Here is a 20146-nt window from a genome sequence, read left to right on the forward strand (position 1 = left end):
TGCTCTGGGCTCTATCTTCCACTGACCCCTCCTTACCCTGTGGCCTCTTTTGTGTTGTGTGTCTCCTGGGCCCTTGCTTGGTGCTCTTTGTTCTGCCCATCTGTTCCGTGTATGTCTGTGTCTTTTCCTTGTTTCTGTTCTCTCTGTCCCTGCTTCTGCTCTGCAGATGTGTTGTTGCTCTGTAGCAGGCCCTCTGTGTCCTCACTCTTTGCCTAGTGGGCTCTCTCATATACTCTGTCCCTGTGTGTCACACCACACCGTAGTGCTATGGCCCTGTGGACAGGTGAGAGGAAATGTTCCTGGGGACATGCTACCAGGCAGGAGGAAGCCAAGGGCTGCCCATCAGAGGAACAGATTTCCTGCATCCCATCAAAGGGCATCCTTTGAGTGCAGAAACTCACGAGGATGTGCCTCGCAGGGAGTTTGATGACAGAGCGGGAGGGTGGGCTGTCGGGAGGTCCTGTTAGGTTTCTCCCATGGAATCCCTAGACAGTTGCCCTCAGCCTGGGAGACTGCAAGCCAGGCCCTTTGCATCACCTGGCCAGCAGCAAGTGTCGGTGTAACTGCAGTTGGTGTCAGGAGTCCCATGTATATGGAGGGGTGGCTGGTCCTGAAAACACAGCAGAGAATAGGAGAGACACCACCCTAATGGCAAGAGACATAACATTCTTGTCACTCAGTACCACTTGGGTGCCTTACACTATTAAATACCGTTTTAAATAACCTCTTTTACCCTGGTTTTAGAGGCAGTAGTAAAGTATTGTTCAAATGATCAATATCACACCTAACTCCTAGCATATATTAGCTCTACAGCTGATCTTATCCCAAACCTCTTTAGGCTGGTGGGTGGGGCAGCCTTATGCCAGGCTTGTGCCAGGGCCTGGAGAGCACAGCACTGCTGGGCACTGGGCTCATGATATCTGCAGTGTCTCACAGGATCACAGCCAAAGGGCTCTGTGCCCATTGTTCACTCGGCCCAGGTGGGCTCACCCTAGGCCCCACTGCCATTCTGGGTAGTGGGGTGCCCAGGGCTGGTCCTTCCCTGGGCCTGGCCCTCCCCACTCTCCTCTGTACCTCCTGTCTGTTCGTGCCTCCCTTGTATTGCTCTACATATTTTCGGAGATTGAGACTTTAGTGACCCGTCTTCTCCCCAGCCCACAGGGTACACGCCCTTGGTGGTGGTAGAGTCTCTCCTCACACCTACAGGGGGCTTCATGCCCCTAGCTCTGGAGGCTTCTGCCTTCCACAACATGCTCCCCTAACCCTTGTGCCTGCCAAGGCTGTTTGAGGTCTCCAGCTGTTCATGTATACCTGGGACCTGGCTGAGGAGCCTGGGGGCCTGAATTTCACTGGAAATGTTGTGTGGGTTGAGACTGCAGTTTAAGAGATCTCTGTATAGCAGGGACAGACCCAAGGGCCCAGCAGCGGTTGGCAGGGGTTTTCAGCTCCTGCTGAGCCACTGCTGGCCAGGCCTGTTGTTTGGCTGGCTTTTCTCAAGTCAGCAGGGTGCCTGTGGCTGCCTGCCCACTCCCCAGAGCCAGTAGCCCCTGGTTAATTTGCAGTGGGATGTCTGTTAAGATTGCATCCACTTCCCAAGTCAGCACTTAATTGGCAAGGCGCTTGATTTAACAGCGTGGGAGCCTCCACCGGAAAAATGGCTTGAATAAATCACTGCCTGACGCCAGAAAATAGATATAATCTCAGCATTAACTACATTAATAGTAGCAGGAGCCGAATTAAGAAAGCCATAAAGCATAGGCGGGGGCCATAAATTATGGCCTGCCCCTCTACTCTGCACTGGGGTTGGTAAGGGTGGGCCTGGGTGGGGCAGGAACTCCACTAGTGCGGGTCTACCTTGAGGTTGGTCAGGGAGCTAGAGGGGTGCCCGGGCCTGTGGGGCCTCACTCCCCTGCAGGGGCAGCAGTTGGGGTGCCCAGGTTGCATATGGCTCAGGTGTATATGCTGCAGGGGAGGTTGGCTGTGTGGCTCAGCTCTTCCCTCCTCAATCCTGCTTGCCCTGGGCCTGACTGAGAAGCCTCTGCCAGGTGGTGCTGGCAGGTGCTAGAAGGGCCCCTACATATCATCAAGGGGAGTGGCAGAGCAGAACTGTACTGTATTGCCCTCACTCATTCCAGACCCAGCACCACCCTTCTCTGGTGTCTGCACTGAGACCCTGTCAGAGGAGGAGCACCTGGCTGCTTGTTTGGCAGGCACAACTTGAACAGTGCTGGGCTCTGTGGTGGGTCAGATCTTGAGACTGCTGCCCTTATTGTCCCTGTGGTCTGCCCCAGAGACCCTTTCATCAGGATGACACTGGGTCATCCCAAGGCAGGCTGGGTACTGGCTGGGCTACTGCACAAACCCAGTGGTCAAGAGAACCTGGCTGGGCATACTCTGCAGGTAAGTGGCTGGCTGGCTTCAGTCCCTGCCGTCTGTGTCAGCTGGTGTCACCAGACACTTAAACACCTGAATAGAGGCAGGTATATTTTGGCTTCATTTTAGTTTGGTTCATAGTCTTTGTCAGGCGTAACCTTGGTTACACTTATTGTTCATTTGTCTCTGGCTTCCCTATTTCTCACAGATTTGTGGAACCCTTACAATCTTCAGACCCTTTATCATTTTCCTTAGCTTCAGTTTTGCCTTTCAGTGTATGAGGATTTATAGCAGAAGCTTTTACTTTTCTGGGCATTGAAGTCAGTCAGCCCCTCAGATTTCATGCATTGATTTGCCCCAAACAGCCCTTCATGCACCAAGACCATGCACTGCTGAAACCGTCTGTCCTCCTGACCACTTTCCCCACAGGCACCTGCCTCTGGTCTCTGAAAGTGAGCGACAGGTTCTGTAGCATCCATTTCCTTTGTTTACCACTCGCTACGGATTGGATTGTGTTCCACCAAATTCTGTGAGTTAAAGCCCTAACCCCTCAGGGTTAACCTAACCAGACTGGATTTGAATGTGAGGTCTTTAAGACGTGGATAGGGTTAAATAGGGTCATATGAGTTTGGCTCTAATACGCTTTGACCAGAGCCCTTATAAGAAGAGTAAGAGACAAGGTTTACGTGCGAGAAAAGGCCTCATGAGAAGAGCCAAAAGGCACTGCATCTATAGGCCAGGAAGAGAGGCCTTACCAGAAACCAAGCCACCAACACCTTGGTCCAGGACTCTCAACCTCACGAGCAAACATGTTCCTGGTGTTGGGGCTGTGCAGTCTGTGGTGTTGAAGTGGAGCAGGCCGAGCTGGCTGGCACACCTTGGATCCCAGGGCCGTCCACAGGGCTGTGTGTGGCAGTGGTTCCTTCTTTCTCCCAGCCGTTACTGTCCATGGTATGAGTTCACCATAGAGTGTCTGTTTTGGCTGTTGACAGGCGTCTGGATTACTTCTTGTCTTGGTGGCTATGCACAAAGGTGCTCTCAGCCTCGTGAGGCGTGTCTCTGGGTGTTGAAGGATGTTCGTTTCTATGGAATTGCTGCTTTGGGAGGGGAATGGGCACTGGGCTTTAGTAGATGAGGTCAGCGTGTTTCCCATGGGGGCCTCCCAAGCCTGCAGTCATCTGTGGTGAAACATTGCAGTTGTCCCACCATTCCAGTCAGTTCTCCCTGGGCCATCTTTCCTGTTGGAGCCATGTTGGTGGGTGTGGTGGCATCTCATTGAGGTCTTAATTTGCGTGTCCTGGTGAGTAAATGATGTGGAATGTCTTTTCCTATACTTATTGCTCCATACTGTGTTCTTTTGTGGAGGGCCTCTTCAGGTTTTTTCCTTTTTTGTGCCTTTTTATTGATTTGTTGGAGCTTTTTATATGTTATATTTCTCACTTGCATTCTAGGGCTTGCACCCACTCCCCTCACCCCCTTTCTTTCTTTGTCCTGGGGATTGGAGCCAGAGCTTCACACATCCCAGGGCATCTTTTTTTTTTTTTTGGTATCAGGGATCGAACTCGGGACCTTGGACTTGGGAGGTAGGCTTCGGCACCACTGAGCTAAATCCCTGGCCCCCAGGGCTTTTTTTTGTTTTGTTTTTGGTACCAGGGATCAAACTAGGGTCCTTGTGCTTGCACAGCAGGCAGCGAAACCACTGAGCTACATCCGAAACCACTGAGCTACATCCCCAGCCCTCCCAGGGCATCTTTTAAAAGTAGCGTCTTTGGGCCGGGGATGTAGCTCAGTGGTTCTGGCACCTGCCTCGAAAGTGGAAGGACCCAAGTTCGATCCCCGGTACCAAAAAAAAAAAAGTAGTGTCTTTTTTTCTACCCTGTTTAAGGAACATTTACCTACCCCAGGTCATGTTTCCTTCCAGAAGCTGCTTAGAATATTCACATATAACCCTGTGATCCTTCTTAAGTTTTGCTTGTGACTAGAGGTGGGGATGGATCAAGGTTCTTTTTTCTCTCTAAGGAGGTAAGTTCATTGAAGTGAGCCCCCTTGAACCACCCAAGTGCAGGGTCATCAGCTGTCACCCAGGTGACTAGATGCTAGGGCTGTCTCTGGCCTCCCATCCTTACTGTGGACCCATTTGTCTTCTTAGTTGTTCCTGAATGTTTGCACTTCTAAGTGAGCTTCAGGAACACTGGGTCATGTTTTCATCCTTCCCTACCAGCCATCCTTCAATCAACAAGGCTGGATTTTATTCTTCTTACCATTTTACCCTTTTGTACAAGGTCCTAGGAGACCTGGCCTTAACATAACTGCCTCCTCTTCTCAGTGCAGTAGGAGCAACACTGTGCTCCACATGTGGCCAAACACCTGTTGTGGCCATTGTGAGAGTTTTCATGGCTTTCTTTGGGTGTTCCACCTGGTTTTGCTGTTGTCTTGAAAGGCTATTGATGTACGTATGTCTTTACTTCATAAACAGCTGCCTGTTCATCCCACTAAATCTAACAAACTCTTGTTGTTGAGCCTTGTGGGCCATTCTCTGATGTTTGTGTGGATGCCCATCTTGGCTAGGCTTCCTGGGTGCATAAGATTGCGTAGGTCACCACCCCCCTGGGGAGCTGGCTAGATTTGTGGGATGGATCCGTCCATGGGTTGGGGGAGGAGTGTCACTGTGAGTCTTCTTAGACAGCAGTGTGCCTTGGATACCTGAAATCCCAACCCTGCCCCTCACAAGCCAGCAACGGGCCAAGTATGTTCCAGGCCAGCAACTGGAAATCCTGGGTTGTAGCAGGTATAGAGCATCTAGGGCACTGCCTGGAGCACACACCAGCCCAACCCACCAAGGGTAGCTGTACTGACTGCCGGGCCCCAGCCCCTCTGCCCATCCAGCTGAACTCTGCATTCTGGAGTGGGGCCATTAAGACCCAGTAATACCTGTTTTTTTGCAGCTGACATACAGAACACCAATAGCTTGAGCTAAAATGGATTTTTAAAAGTGTCATTTTATGGAGAATTTTACTTTCCATCTTGTTGTTTATTAGGCTCTTAAAGGGAAAGCTTGTAATGCATCCATTGATCGAAATACCAATTGAATAGATGTGAGCACATAAAATACATAGAATAGTCCCAGCCCCTCATAATGGAGCAGCACATTTGTAGGCAGTGCAATTAGTATCACCCACCACCACACTGCTTGGGCTGGTGAGGGGTGCCCCTGAATTCTGTTATTCCATACCAGGGAGATATGGGGCAGGGTCCCTCAGGAAGGAGCAGTGGCCTGACAAAGTCATTAGGTGATCAGCAGAGCCCTACCAGGCCACCCTCTACCCCTAGGTCAGCCCAGGAGCCCTGGGATGCTCATCCCACATCCATTCCAGCACAGCTACCCACCAGCACCCCCTCCCACCTTGCCTGCCTAGGGCCAGGGCTTGACCTGCTCCCCACATGCAAATGCTGTACACATGGTCAACCCTCATCCTCAGTGTTTTCATCCTCACCCTCATTTCCACCTCTGTCAGTGTAAGCTGCTGTCTTGTGTATCCATGATGCCTGGAGGGTTACTGAACTGACAGCTAGCCCCTGCACCTGGGCTGCAGAGTAAGTAATGTGGTTCAGGAGAATGCAACTGGAAATTGGACTGCCATCAGTAATGGTACTGTGGCCAAGGAGCAGTAGCAGCTGCCTTGGGGCACCTGGGCCCACTCCAAGTTGGCTGTGTCCCTGAGGGTCTGTGTGTAGGAGTTTGGGGCATGGAGGGCTGGACTTGAGGAAGCCAGTTATGTGGGTAGACTAGGGTCCTTGAAAATCAGGAGGCCACAGCCTTCATGAGGCTTGTGTGTCTACCAGGTCGTCAAGTTTCAGCCTCAGTGATCTAGGGGCAGGCCTGGGTCTCTGGGCACACAGGTTTTGAGTTCCAGAGGCAGGATGACTGTTTGGTTACCCCTCCATGCCTGTGCACTGCCTGACCCCTCCCCTGAAGGACCATCTCCATTCCAGAACCCAGGACATTGTGGACTACCCCAGGTGACCTGGCTGGGCCTGTCAAGGTGAGGGGCCCATCCAGGCAGGTGGAGAAGCCTCAGGGTGAAGCTGGCACAGCATAGCCAGGGAGGGGTTGTGAGCTGATCTGCATGTTTGTGAATACATGCACACACACTGGCACATGTACACTTGCCCTCCTGAGCCAAGCAGCCCAGGGAGGGGGACGGTGTTTCCTGTGGAAAGCCCTGCTAAGCAGTTTAGTGCCTGTCACGGCGGCTCCGCCTGACCTACTTGGGGATTCGCAGTGCGAGCTGCCTCTTCTGCTGACTGCGCACTCCCGTTCGCTTAGCTCCGAGCTTCAAAAACCATGCTCCATTTCCTGAAAAATGCTTCCCTGGTTGTTTTCTCTGCTCCCAGTTGGCCTGCCCATCTCCTTCTCAGCCACCACTAGCTAGGGTAGCCTGGCCTGGGGCAGCTGAGTCCACGGCCCATGCACTGCCCCATTCATAGCCAGACATGTTAGGGTCACTATCCTGCTTCTGAGGGTGTGAGTTCATAATCTTGGTCCCTTGTGCATCCTCTGACCCCTGCCTCCCTCCCTAGCCCTACTCCTCCCTTTTCTTTGAGACAAGATCTTGGTATATAGTCCAGGCTGGCCTAAAACTGTGTAGCTCAGCTGGCATACAGCCCTTGATCCTCCCGGCTTAGCCTCTCAAATGTTGGGATCACAGGAATGCACCCAGCCCCACAGCTCCCTTGGTGCTTAGCCCATGCTGTCTGGCTATGTTCCCTGCTGCCCTAGCTTACTGCCCAGTCTCCTGAGTGAAATTGTGATTGCTAGGTTCAGCAGCACCTTTGAACAAACACCACCCGAGGTCAGCTGTGTGAAGCTCCTTTGGGGACATGACTGGGTTTATCAGAGGCCCAGAGGCAGGGACTAGGGGCTGAACAAGTCTTGCACAGAGGGCAGAGGCAGGTCACCCAGCACCTGGTGCAGGAAGAGAGGGCATTACGGAGAAGAGGACAGTGGTCCTCACCCCACTCCCATTGTTCCTGGCTATAACTGCCTCACTGCCCTCATGCCATCTCCCTATGTCACTGTCTGTAATTGACCAGGCCTTCCCCTACTTCCTGCCCCTCCCAGGAGATCCTGGGAGCACAAGGGCACTGCTCAAGGCCCTTCTTGGGCCCTGCTCCAGACTTGGTGTGTGTTCTCATAGCACAGATTCACAAAGCTGCACAAAGCAGTGCATCCAGCAGACATGGCACTGTTCTCTGGGAGCCCTGTGGTGCCTAAGCCAGGAGGGTCCCATCCTGGTCTGGGATAGGGAAAGGATTTCCTGATGACATGACACCAGAACTTGGGCTCAGACGTGCTCAGGTTGCTAGGCAGAGGGACAGGTGGGCACAGGCCCAGTGCCAGGAAGGGATGCAGTGCTTTCCAGGATGTGAAACTTCCCAGCCCAGCTCATAGGGCCTTGTGACATGGTCATCATGAGACCAAGAGGACCTCCTGCAGGAAGACTTGATCGAATGTGCAGTTCCAGACCCATGGTTATGGCAGGGTGGTTGAAGTGACCCCAGCTTATATGTCAGAGAGAGTGGGTTGGTCCCCAGATGTCAGCAGAGGGTAGTGGTGGCCTGGACTGGAATGGGGCGGCGAGGCCTGTGTGAGGGGCCCTCAGCCAGAGTCAGATGTAGGGTCCCAGAGAGGGAGGGCAGCCTGTGAGGGAGAAGGGTATAGGATGGGGATATGTGTAGTCAGCGAGTGTAGACCTAGAACTTGGCAGGGAGGGGAGGAGAATAAGCACGGGGTTTTGTTTGTTTCTTTTTTTAACAGATAGGATTTGAGTGTGATGGGTAATAGTGGGAAGACCCAAAGCAGGGGTGGGAGGTACAGAAGGGTCCTAGGGGCTCCTGGGAGGGACAAATCTTCCTTCCTGCTGTACTCTATGTTGCCTTGTGCTTGGGAAGGAAATGAGCTTGAGATCCCAAGTCTGCCTCTCAAGAGCCCCATGGTCCTCTGCTCTGTAATGTACTCTCTTCCTTGTACCAGGTCCTGAGTGACCTGCCTCTGCCCTCTGTGACAGACTCATTCAGCCTCTAGTCTCTGCCTCTGAGCCTGTTTGTAGACCCAGACCTGTCCTGAAAGGAGCTGTATCTAGCTGACCTCAGGTGGTGTTTATTCAAAGGTCTCATTGAATGTAGCAATCCTGGGATACAGCTTTCGAGTTTGAAAGTTCTCTGACCATGGCTAGGCCACTCAGGTCTTATCTGATTGTGCCCTGCCCTATGTGTCCTGGAGGGCCCCCATTCCCCTCACTACCTGCTGATCTCCAGGAGAAGGATATGTCACCCTTTTGGGTCAGTTCTGTGGCCAAGTCTCATACATGCAGAAATCACAGGGCCAAGAATGGCACCAGACTTCTTAGGTGCAGAGGGCTCATCTTCCTGGAGGGCTGTGTTTGCAGAATGGCTCACAGGCACCCCTCAGGAGGATCCCTCTTCTGTCAGATGTCCACCTGCTGAGCCGTGGGTGGCTGCTGCTAATGACACAAGTGCTGAGGCTTCCACTCAGGGACAGACAGTGTTTGCCATTGTGTGTATGCGTGAGTACGTATACACTGGAGTGTGCAGGTTCTATTATTTGCACATGCATACCTGTGGCCCAGGAGTCCCAGCCTTGTGGTGGTGGTGGTGGTGGTGGTGGTGGTGGTGGTGGTGGTGGTGGTGGTATGTGTGTAAGTGTAAGGTATATGGTGGGGCTGAGGGGAGTGTGGCTTCATGTGAGACCCTACCCAGGAGTCTGCATCTCAGCATGGCCCACACGTTGGGTCTGTACTGACTTTACCCTGGCAGCACCTCAGGGAGGGGAAGATCATGGTGTCTAGAGTTAGCTTTTAAACTTCAGTGCAAGCCAGTTGGCAGTGGTGGCCCAGACCAAGGTAGCCTTAGAGGATGTGGGGAGTCTGGCACTTGAATGTCCAGCCAATGTGGCAGACCTGCTCCATGCAACCCTGGGGATCTCAGAAAAACATAAGAGCCTCGGAGACAGCCTCCCTCTGTCATACCCAGACCCCTCAAAAGTAGGAAAGAGGCAAGCTCAGCCATGTGAGTGCTCCTGATGCCCCTCTGGACAATCCCTGGCCTGGAAGTTTCTGCTGCTGCCAACGTAGTGAATGAATGCACAGGTTTTTTTTTAAATGAACCTCCTTTTGTGGTGTGTCCATCTTTCTCCCCATCACCACTGCTTCTCATTTAAAATGTTATCTCCCCCCACCCGTCCTTCGTGCCCCCCCAGGGGGAGAGGGGAGGCCCAGCCTCACCCTGGTGTAGTCAAGGTTATGGTGATAAATCCTGGGGCATTGTCACTTCTATTCGGAGTAAATTGGCTGGCCGCTTTCGGGCTGAAGGAAAGATAATTTGCTGTAGTATTTCAAATGGATTAGAAATGGATTTGAAGGGAAAGTTCATGCCTCCCATTACAAAGGCGAGAAAGAAGACTATCTTAAGGCACTGTTCCCTCCCTGGCCTTCATTATCCACGCTTAATACCTTTCCTATTTTCCAGCGTTAATGAAATTTCCTGGCGGCATGGGCCCACCGGACGGATGGGAGAAGCCTTTAGATCTGCGGCTCCCGTTGCAGAAAAGGAATTACAGAGCCGTGCTGTAAGGGCAGGCGCACGCAGGGTCCTTGGCCCTGCTATTATCTCATTAATTTTATCCCTTCTTCTCTGTACAGTTCGTTTCCAAAGGCTGTCCTCTCCATTAGGGTAACAATTTACTGGAGTGCTGTGACACCCATGGCAGCAAAATGCTACAAGGCCCCACCTGGTGCCCTTCTGCTTCAAGTTCCAAAGCCAGCAGGGCCCAGCAGAGGGTAGCAAGGGAAGGGGGCAGGTGGGTAATCTCAAGATGGGTCCTTTCTCTTACCTGGTCGGGCCCAGACTTTCTGGCCAGACCTCCCCAAGTTCTCCCCCAGTCAGCATTCCAAATGTGGATGCTGCACAAGTCTTCCAGGCTCCTGGGTAAGCGAAACAGTGGGCAATGCTTGTCCCCATTCTCTGGAGGCCTTAGGCCCTGAGGCTGCTCCCCAGCCTGGGGGTCCATAGGCATGTGTGTATGCACACCTGGGACATCAGCAGAGGGACTGCCACACCTCCTGTTCAAGTAGAGCCACAGATGTCCCATATCTGCTATTAAAATTCTGAGTTTTTTAGGAAGAGTAAAGGAAGCAAATTGATTGTTCATGATCATCCATAAGAATAAACATGTGGAACAACCAAGACTTTCTGGGGAAGAAGTGTAGCAGGAGCCTTCTAGCTGTATAGAGCAGTTGTAACAATCAGTCCTTAATGAAGCTGGCTTCTCCACGTGCAATTATAGGCAGTGGATGTGTTTGCTCGACTCAGCCTGAGCCCTTGCTGACTTCTGGATCCTTTGCTAGCTCCAGCCTGAGTTTCCTCAAGCACAGAACCAAGGGCTACAGACTTCATGGGTGGCAACTTCACAGAAGTGGAGGTACTCTGCAGTTCTGGCAGGAGGGCCTGCTGGTCCCATACCCACATCACATTGCTTTAAGCCCCTGCTTTGTCTCTGTGGTTGCATTGTGGAGGGATGGCAGGGAACAAGCTCTGCCCCTTTGATGCATTTATCAGCCCCTCAGGACACCTTTGGAGGAAGTCTTAGAGAGGATCCTCCATCAGAGCATACCCCCATAGGTGAGCTCTTGCAGGGGTAGACCCAGGACAGCAGTTAGGCACCAGTCTGCCACTTGCTATCCCTCACTGCTTCCTGGAAGCTGGGGACTGACTCCGCTGTGCTGTGAGCAGAGGTGGGGCACTCGGGACAGATGTTGTGAGGGCAAGGTCTGCTTGGGGTCCAGGCAGAGCCTCGTGAGGCAGAGACAGGGCTGGGCACCTCACCTCCCAGCACTGCTCTAGCCTACGCTGGCTGCACAGGCCAGTTGCCCTGAGGGCAGGCTCTGGCTGCCAGGCTGGGGCAGACCCAGGAGCCTATTGGTCAGGCCGAGTAAGCTGAAGAGCCCACTGTCCTGATCCTACTTCTTTTTTTTTTTTTTTTCCTTTGGTACCAGGGATCGAACTCGGGACCTCGTGCTTGCGAGGCAGGCTGCAGAACCACTGAGCTAAATCCCCGGCCCCAGATCCTACTTCTTGACTGTGGTTTGGGTTCAAGCTGGGTGTCTCTTGTGCCTTGGCCTTAGCTCTCATGGAGTATGCAGACCATCTCTGAGCCTACAGGACTGACAAGGTTCTGAGGGGCTGGTACGAAAAAATACCTCTCATAGCCTGGCCCCTCCTCACACGGTAGCCTGGTCCCAGTGCAGGCTGCGGGTACAGAGCAGGTCTCAAGTCCAGGTGAAAGCCTGGAGCCCTGAGCCTGACTGAATTCCTCTGGAAAGGCTTGGGTCCAGCAGGATGCTCCATAAGGGCTGCTGGAGTGTGCAGTAGGTGGGGCCAAGGGACAGGGAGACAGCTCACTATAGCTGGCCCCTTGGCAGGACTCTTTCCCTGTATGATTAGTGTTCGTGAGCTTGAATTTTAATTAAGGAAAACTGGGTTAAGTGCCTTCTGTGGCTGCCCTGCCGCTGTTTGTACTTACACTGCAGCTTTAGTCCCCTGAGTGACCAGCTCACTTTGCTCGCATTATCTCACTAATGGCCCCTCAGAGGCCACTGGCTGAGGAGTTACCTCAACTTGCAGGTGGAGACTGAGGCCCAGAGGGGCTGTGGTGCTGAGTGCTGGGGAGAGCAGCTGACCCCATGAGCAGGGCTGCTATTCCGCAAACCCCCTTTCTGGGTGGCTTGCCCTGGGTGGCAGGGCTGGCTATGATGGGCAGTGCTGTAGGTACCTTCTCCAGCCAAGGGAGTGAGCCCCTACCTACTGTTTTCTGGGCAGCTCAGATCTGAGGGCACCTGTCTGTGGCATTGGGCAGCCAACTGCAGGCGGATCTGGGGGTCCTAGTGCTAGGCCTGGGTGGGCGGCAGGGATGTAAAGGCCAAAAGGGGCACACTGGAGGATCCAAAGAGAGGATCCTGGCCTGTGCCAGGCCTGGGTTAGCTGCCTTTACTTCCCACTTTGGCTGTGCCCAGGGCACATCACACCCCTGCAGTCCAAGGAAGCCATCCCTGGGAGGGCATTGCCAGCACTAGTCCAGGCTGATTGTGTCCAAATGAAAGGTACATGTTAAAGGAGACTGTCCCCTCCCTATGGCCCCTTTGTAAGCACATGAGTTCCTAGCTGGTTTGGATGATGCCTCATTCTAGGACTTCATGTCACATTCTTTGGTTCCCCTGCAAGGGGGCAGGGAACAGAGATCTCGTGGCTGTACTGATAGCCAGTGACTATCTTGGCTACTTTATATCCCAGGTAGTGGGTTCTGCACCTGGTGCTCATCCTGGGCCATTTTTGATGGGCATTTTTCTGTCTCTGCAGGTCTCTGGTGCTGAACCGCCTGCGACCAGTTGTCACTGGGGGTGGCAAAGCACCTCCTGGCTCCCCTCGGTGGCGGAGCAAAGGCTACCGCTGTATCGGAGGGGTCCTCTACAAGGTGTCAGCCAACAAGCTCTCCAAGACATCCAGCCGGCTGGGTGATGGGGGCAGCAGAGCCCTTCTCCGCTCAGGTGAGGTGGGGCCCTGGAGAGTGTGTGGCAGGGCATGGCAAGTCTTGAATTAAGGCTTCTCTGGGCCTTGGCTCCAGGCTTTCCTCTAGGAAGGGGACAAATGGACAAGGTCAGGGGCCTGAGACTTCCAGGGAGTCAATAGAGTGCTTGCCAGTGGGCCACATCCCAGTCAGGGAATTGATTTTACTCTTGGATACACACAGAGCCTTGGTAGCAATCCCTATTGAGGCCGACAAGGGAGCCAGAGCAGGGAGGGTGCTGGGAGGCCTTCTCCCCACCATCCCCTGGGAAGGCCCACCTGACACCTACCTCTCGCTTGGCTGAACAGCCCCCTATGTTTTGCTTCTGGACAAAGGATGAGCCAGGTATGGCAAACATGCCCGGGCAAACGAACACCTGAGACCGTGGTGCCCTAATCACATTGGTGATGCCTCGACAACTGTGTCTAGAGGCAGTTGCTGCCACCACCACAGGCCTGCGCAACCCGGGAAACAGGCCAAGGAGAAGGAAATGCCTTGGATGCGCTTATTGTACAAATTACCTAGAAAAATATTTTGGTTTCAGTCCAATTTTATCCCCTTCCTTGTCCATAGGGGGAAAAAAAAGGGCAAGATTGTAGGTGGTGGTGGGATTGCAGGAGGTCCTGTCCTCACACCCCTTTATCCTCCTTCTGTTGCTAGGTCCTGCTGGGCTGGGTGAGCCTATGGGTTGGGGCTGTGCCCACTACCCCAGCTCCTCACATGCCCTTGTGTCCACAAGAGATGGAGTGAGAGACGCAAGGCCAACAGGGCGGGTGGCAGTTTGGACTTGATCTCTTTACTGATGTAGTGCCCTCCACTGGGGGATGGCGGGGGAGAGTCACACTGCTGCTCTGAGGCTGTAAGCGAGCAGGGCAGGCTGGGCTGTCACTCCTCCTTGGGAAACTGGCTTCTGGTACTAGGACACCTGGAGCCCAGTGCTGAGCTTTGCAGAATCTGTCTTTCTGTTTGCACATGTGACAGAACCTGGAAGATACAGAGCTCCTGACACCATCACACTATGGACTGTCCATCCCTTGCCCACTGGCCCCCACCTCACCCCCTCCCTTGACCTTGAGCTGGGTGAGAGCCAATCCTCAGCTCCTTCAGGTACCTCACACCTCTTTAGGGGCAACCATCTGGAGCCTACCTCTACCCAGCCCCGGCTGTATATACTTGCCCAAAGAAAGTGGCAGGGATCCTGATGCCTCCTCACTGTTGCCATACCAGCTCTGGCAGCCACTGTGGGATTTGATCCTTCAGTGAGGCTTGATCTTTCCTTTCTCAGGGAGGAGATGTGGGCCATGTGGTCAGGTACAGAGCCTTCCTGGGGCATGGTGGTCAAGGGAAGCCAGTTTGCGAGCTGAATGGACCCGGCTCCAGCTGCCCAGACCTCCTGTGTAGCCATACCTTGCTCTGAGGAAGGTGGATTACTCCCAGCTGTGGGAGCTGCTGACTGGACTGCTTAGATGAATTATAATTAAAGAAATAAATTTCCTCCCCTCGTGTCAGCGGAACTTTGACTTCCATAAGAGAGTGAAGCCTACCTTGGGAGGAGCGGAGCTCTACCCCTTCTTTTGGCTACTCTTCCACACCTTTGGGAACAAAGTCAGCAGCCCTGAAACTAAGCCCCTCCCTCCCAGGTCTACCTGCTGTTCAGAGCATCCCCATGGACCCTTCCCCACATCTTTTGTTTTTTGGGGTTTTTTTTTGTACCGGGGATCGAACTCAGGACCTTGCACTTGCAAGGCAGGCGGCGGCACCACTGAGCTAAATCCCTGGCCCAGATTTTTTTTTTGGTACTGGAGATAGAACTCGGAACCTTGCGCTTGCAAGGCAGGCGACAGAACCACTGAGCTAAATCCCCAGCCCTCCCACATCCTTTGGCCTGGGACTTGTGTCTTCACCCTGCTGGCCTGCCAGTTTCTGTGATGGTCAGGAGTCCCAAGTCTGCCAGCAGAGTTGCCTGCCCTAGTCCCTGGTTGCAGGGCTAGTTCTGGGATTGTTCCGAGTTGAGTCCCCAGGGCCCCAGAGCTGAGTAAGGCATATATGTCCCTGCCACTGACCAGCTACCAAATTTTCCTGTGTGAGTCTGGTCTCTAGGCTCCCCTTCCTAGGTGCCATAAGGTCACACAGAAGAGCACATGAGGGAGGCCCTATCAGCTCATAATCCAGAGCCAGAGCCACTGGGCCACTGAGGCCCCACCCCTGGGTGCCTCTCCCTGGGGCTCCCTCTGCCATCTTGGTTAGGGTAAGATCATATGTACTATCCCCTGGCAGGGCCTAGTGGGCTCTCAGCTGAGATGGCCCCTCCTCCGACTCCCTAGGCAGGGACATGCTGGTGCCAGGTAGACCAAAGCAAGAACCAGGGGCTGAGAAAGCTCTGACTTGTGAAGGAGATAAAGTGTTTTCCCCAAGTTGTCCTTGGAGGACCACTGGACAGGGAACATACGGGAGCACAATGAAGAGGGTGGGGCTGGAGAGAGCCAGCATCTATTTTGGGAAGTACTCGGTAAGTGAAAGTTCTCCAGAAGTGCAGCAGAGGCAGCACCTTGTGCTCCGAGGTTGGATTGATAGGTTGAATTGTCTAGCTCTTTGCACCTCCCTCCCCGCTTCCAAGCCAGCTACTTTATGTGCATTTTTAACACTGCAAAGCATTTGGAAAGGTGCCTCTAGTTCTTGTCAAAACTCCCACCGTGAGCCCCATACTGGCATGTTTTTAAAAGCAGAAAGTGGAAAGAGGAGAAAACCATCCTCCTCAGGTCCTGATAGGCAGCACATGATGCCAGTGTGTCCCTGAACTAGAGCAGATGGTGCCAGTGTCACTGGCAGCCTGGGTGACAGCCCAGGAACCAGCGCTCATTGACAGGTTATCAAATTGCATGTTACTTGCAGTGAAGGCTGGCAGGTGCAGGGGTGCATCCATGCCACCTGGACAGGGCTCCACTGCCACCCTGTGGACAGGTGTCCCCAGCAAGAACAGAAGCCGTGTTAGGCCCTCCTTCTTGTCCCTCCTAGATCCTTGTCACTCTTCCTTCTCTCTTGTTGACCCCTCCACCCCGTTCCCATGTCCCTGCTTGTGCCCTCAGTCCCCCATCCCTACCCCAGAGTACCATTATCAGCCTGGCTAGCCCCTATGCCTGACTAGGGGCACAGGGTTCAGCTGCCCAACAGTGAGTGCTTCCCTTCCACAGAGATTCTCACTGCTCAGCCCTGGAGGTGCTCTTTTTGATCTTGAGGACACTGAGGCAGAGTGGGGGTAGCTGCTGACCAGAGGGCCCCAAGGAACTCCAGCAGGGCAGTGTCTGGCCTCCCAGCTTGCCCAGCAAAGCCTTGTGGTATCTTCTGCAACTCAGGACAATAGGCAGCTCCTGGTCTTGTGTTGGATCCTGTAGCCCTGAGGTGCCAGCATGTGGCGGCACTGCCCGGCCCTCCCTGGGGAGGGTATGAGGAGCTCAGAGCTACTAGGTATTGAAAGAGAAAGGTCTGAGCTTCCAGTTTGCGGGACTGGAAGGGGTTAGTGTCTGGACAGGCCATGGACTGTGCAGGACCTGGGGAGTAAGGGCCAGTGGGGACAGTGAACAGATCCCCTGGGGACAGTGATCTAGGGGAGTTTCCCTAGAGCAGCAGCCCAGACTCACAGCCATGCACAGACAGAGATGCAGAGACTGTGTGGTCTGTGGGGCCAAGCACTTTGGAATATCCCTTTTTTAAACCTGGATGGCTTTGTCATCACCTCAGGTCCTCAGAATTTCTGAGTGATGTCACTTTTGCCTCCTGGCACCGTATTCATTTCAGCAGCTGCTGTGTAGGAAATTGGACCTGGTCTGGGAAGGTCATCTGTATTTGAGGAACTTGGGGAAGCAGGCTTGAGCAGGCCCTGCCCTACTCGGCCCAAAAGCCCAGGGGTGGCCTGTGCCTTTAAAAGGCAGGTAGCTGGCCAGGCACAGTGGCACATGCCTGTGATTCCATCTAGTTGGGAAGCTGAGGCTGGGTGATCAAGAGTTTGAGGCCAGCTTATGAGCAACTTAGACCTTATCTCAAGATAGAATGAATAAGGGTTGGGGATATAGTTTAGTAGTAGAGCGCTGCCTAGCATGTACGTTTGAGACCCTAGGTTCAGTTTCTAGCTGTCACAAGAAAAAGGCAGCTGTGAGGTGAGCGTGGGCCTTAGGCCCTCCCTGCAGGTGCCTGCCCCTGCCACATGGGCCCTAGCTCTTGGGAAGCCGTTCCTGTTGTTGCTTTCCTCTTCATGCCACATTAGTGACCTCAGAAAGGTTAGGCTGGTCCTTGTGCTTGGGGTTGTGAGGCCCATCTGATAAGGTACTTCTAAAACTAAGTAACAAGTATTAGCCAGGCCTGGGCAGACCCCATGTCCACAAGGCACCACTCAGAACCAGTCAGCATTTTAGGCTTTGCCACCACACTCTTCTCTGTTGCGTAGTTTTCTTTTGATTTCATTTTATAGTCCTTTAAAAGTATTAAAACCCTTCTTCCTACAAAGCCAGTTCATATGTGGCTCATATTTGCCATTCTGGTCTAAGCAACCCCTCCAGTCCCATTCCCTCTCTGGTCCCACTTCCAGGCTCTAGAATAAAGGGAGGCGCCACCCCCATTTGCATGGGATCTTCTTGGGTGGCCAGGCTGAGGACAGAGCCTAGAGAGACATCCACTGGCCGATCACTGCCTCATGAGCCATCTGAGATTGCCCAAATGGGCACCCAAGGGGAGCAGGAGCCAGCAGGCAGGGAGGTCCAGCCAGCACCCGGTGTGGGATTGGGGAGCCCAACTAGCTGAAGGCAGTAGGAGCCAGCTGGCTACCTCAGTCCTTCTGGCATATTGACTCAGAGGGCATGGCAGGAATCCTGCACCACCCTACCCTTGGGCAGAGTCAGAGCCAGGGCCCAGCATGTTGTGTTCATATAGGGAAGGGTGGAGCTATGCCCCAAAGGAGGCAGCAGTGATGAGCAGAGGGTTGGGGACCCCAAGGGGGCTTTGCCAGGTAGGTAGGTGGGGAGAGAGGAAGTGAGGCTTAGCTCCGGGTGCAGAGGAAGGTGGGCAGGATTTTATAGTAGGCTTTGGCCTGATGTGACCCCACCTTTTTCTGCTGTAGGCCGATTGGACCCTGCCAGCAACTGCAGCCGCTCCTTGGCCAGGTGCGTCCCCAGGGATTGGGCATGGGGTTGCTCCCTGCTCATCCTTAGGCTCACGTGCTTTTTCCTGTCTGCAGCCGGGCTGTTCAGCGCAGCCTGGCCATCATCCGGCAAGCTAGGCAGAAAAAGGAGAAGAAAAAGGAGTACTGTATGTACTATAACCGCTTTGGAAGGTGTAACCGCGGCGAGCACTGCCCATACATCCACGACCCTGAGAAGGTTGCTGTGTGCACCAGGTGCCCCACCCAGCCTTGCTGCATGATTTTTAGGGGGTGAGGGAGGGGCTGACCCTATCCTAGCAGCCCTCCTCACACCCTTGTGTCCTGGACTGCAGGTTTGTCCGGGGAACGTGCAAGAAGACAGATGGGACCTGCCCCTTCTCCCACCATGTATCCAAGGATAAGGTGAGTGTCACCTGGCCATCAGGCTCTCTTCTCCAGACTCTTGCGGTTTTCCCTGGGCTGGAGATGGGAGCCCCTGTCCCCTCTGTCCCTTGCCTGTCACACCTCTACCTCTGTGTCTGGGCAGTGGCATAGTGGCCTCAAACCACAGCTGGTAGCAGTACCACACAGGAGGATCTCCCTTTTCCATTCCCCTAGCACCCATCCTTGAGACACCCAGCTCGTATATACCCCAACCACATGCACAGGGGGAGGCACCCCCACAGGTACCTCCTGGGCACAGGGCTGAGGCCTCAGCTGCCTCCTCAGGCCGGGCATGGACAAGAGTATGCATCCTATGGAGGCCAAAGGTCTCCTGGGCAAAGTGGACAGGGCAGCTGGGAGGTGAGCCCTGGAGGGAAGGGCTGAGAGTGCTGACAGCTGGGCTCAGTGCTGGCTGGAGCACACAGAGCCTGGAGGAGACCTGGGGCCCTCACCCCATATCCAAGGCCAGCTCACTGGCCCCTGTGAACATGGCCTGGTTCAGTTGAGGGGAAGGGCCAGCTTGAGGGAGGTGGTATGGGTGAGGCCCACTGCTGCTCCGACAGCTTTTCCCCTTGAGGAGCTCGGAGAGAATCAGCATTTTTCTCCCTAATCGAGCTTCGAAACTCTGTTGTGAGCAATTTGGAAATTCACGTCGAGTTTCGGGTTCATTAAGCACCAGCTCCAAAGCTGGCACACACTCCAAGCTGTCTGATATGTAGGCCCGCACCAGCGCCCTGAATTAATGTTATTGTTATTTGTGTGGACGTGGTAGGGTGCAAACAAGGTTAATTGAAATGAGAACGCAGTTTCCTCTTGGTAACGGCCCCGCTCTGACAGCCAGGAGGAGCTCCGTTTGGTGTAAGAGTTGGCTTTATTATCCCTTTTTATTAGAGCTAATTTGGGCTCTATATCAAAAACCACATTAAGGGAATTGTCTACAGCCGTACTACTGCCAGCCCCAAACGGGGGCCCCCAGCCCCTCTCCCCTCTGCGGCTGCAGTTAAAAGACAATTAAAAATAAACTCTTGCTCAGTAAATCACCCTTTGTTTCTTTGATTTCTCCCTCCTTTCCTCTCAGCTTCAGGGCTCCTGCATGGCCTCTCCTCCCTCAGACAGGGTCCTTCCTCTCCCTTCCCCCTCTTCACTCCAGAAAAGTGACTTTTTACAGCCTCTTGGTTCTAGGACCCCCCAGAGGGCTCATCCTGCCTGCTGTTGGCCTTCTAGGCTGAGCAGCCCTCAGCCGGGCAGGAGCCATAGTGTGGCCACCTGGAACCTGAGAGACTCGGGTCTGACATAAGACACAGCAGGAGGGACTGCAGGGGAGGCCCCCTGCAGGCTACTTGTTGACCCATGCTGAGCCAGGACAATGATACTGGCCCACTCCCCAGGCAGCCCTGCAAGGAGAAGGGGCTAGCCCACTGGAGAAGCAGGAAGATAAGTCACCTGGAAAATGTAGACCAATCCCCCCACAAACACACATGCCCTGGCTCTGCTTTTTTCCTTTTCCTGGTGGTCCTGGCCCAGTGCCTACTTCTTAGGCCTCAGTTTTGCCCAGC

The 20146-nt window shown here is 53.8% G+C and overlaps 1 protein-coding gene across 1 annotated transcript in view; it reads left to right on the forward strand.

Moving 5' to 3' along the window:
• Positions 1-20146, forward strand: part of Zc3h3 (zinc finger CCCH-type containing 3) — an 89360-nt gene that overhangs the window by 45776 nt on the left and 23438 nt on the right. The window contains exons 5-8 of the mRNA XM_004837840.4: positions 12808-12995; positions 18126-18168; positions 18243-18401; positions 18500-18569. Of these exons, the coding sequence (XP_004837897.4) occupies positions 12808-12995; positions 18126-18168; positions 18243-18401; positions 18500-18569 (460 nt within the window). The remainder of the gene's footprint in view (positions 1-12807; positions 12996-18125; positions 18169-18242; positions 18402-18499; positions 18570-20146) is intronic.

The sequence above is a fragment of the Heterocephalus glaber genome, unplaced genomic scaffold (genome assembly GCF_053883595.1).
Source record: "Heterocephalus glaber isolate CG9 unplaced genomic scaffold, H.glaber_assembly_v1.0 deba00000281, whole genome shotgun sequence".
Lineage (NCBI taxonomy): Eukaryota > Metazoa > Chordata > Mammalia > Rodentia > Bathyergidae > Heterocephalus > Heterocephalus glaber.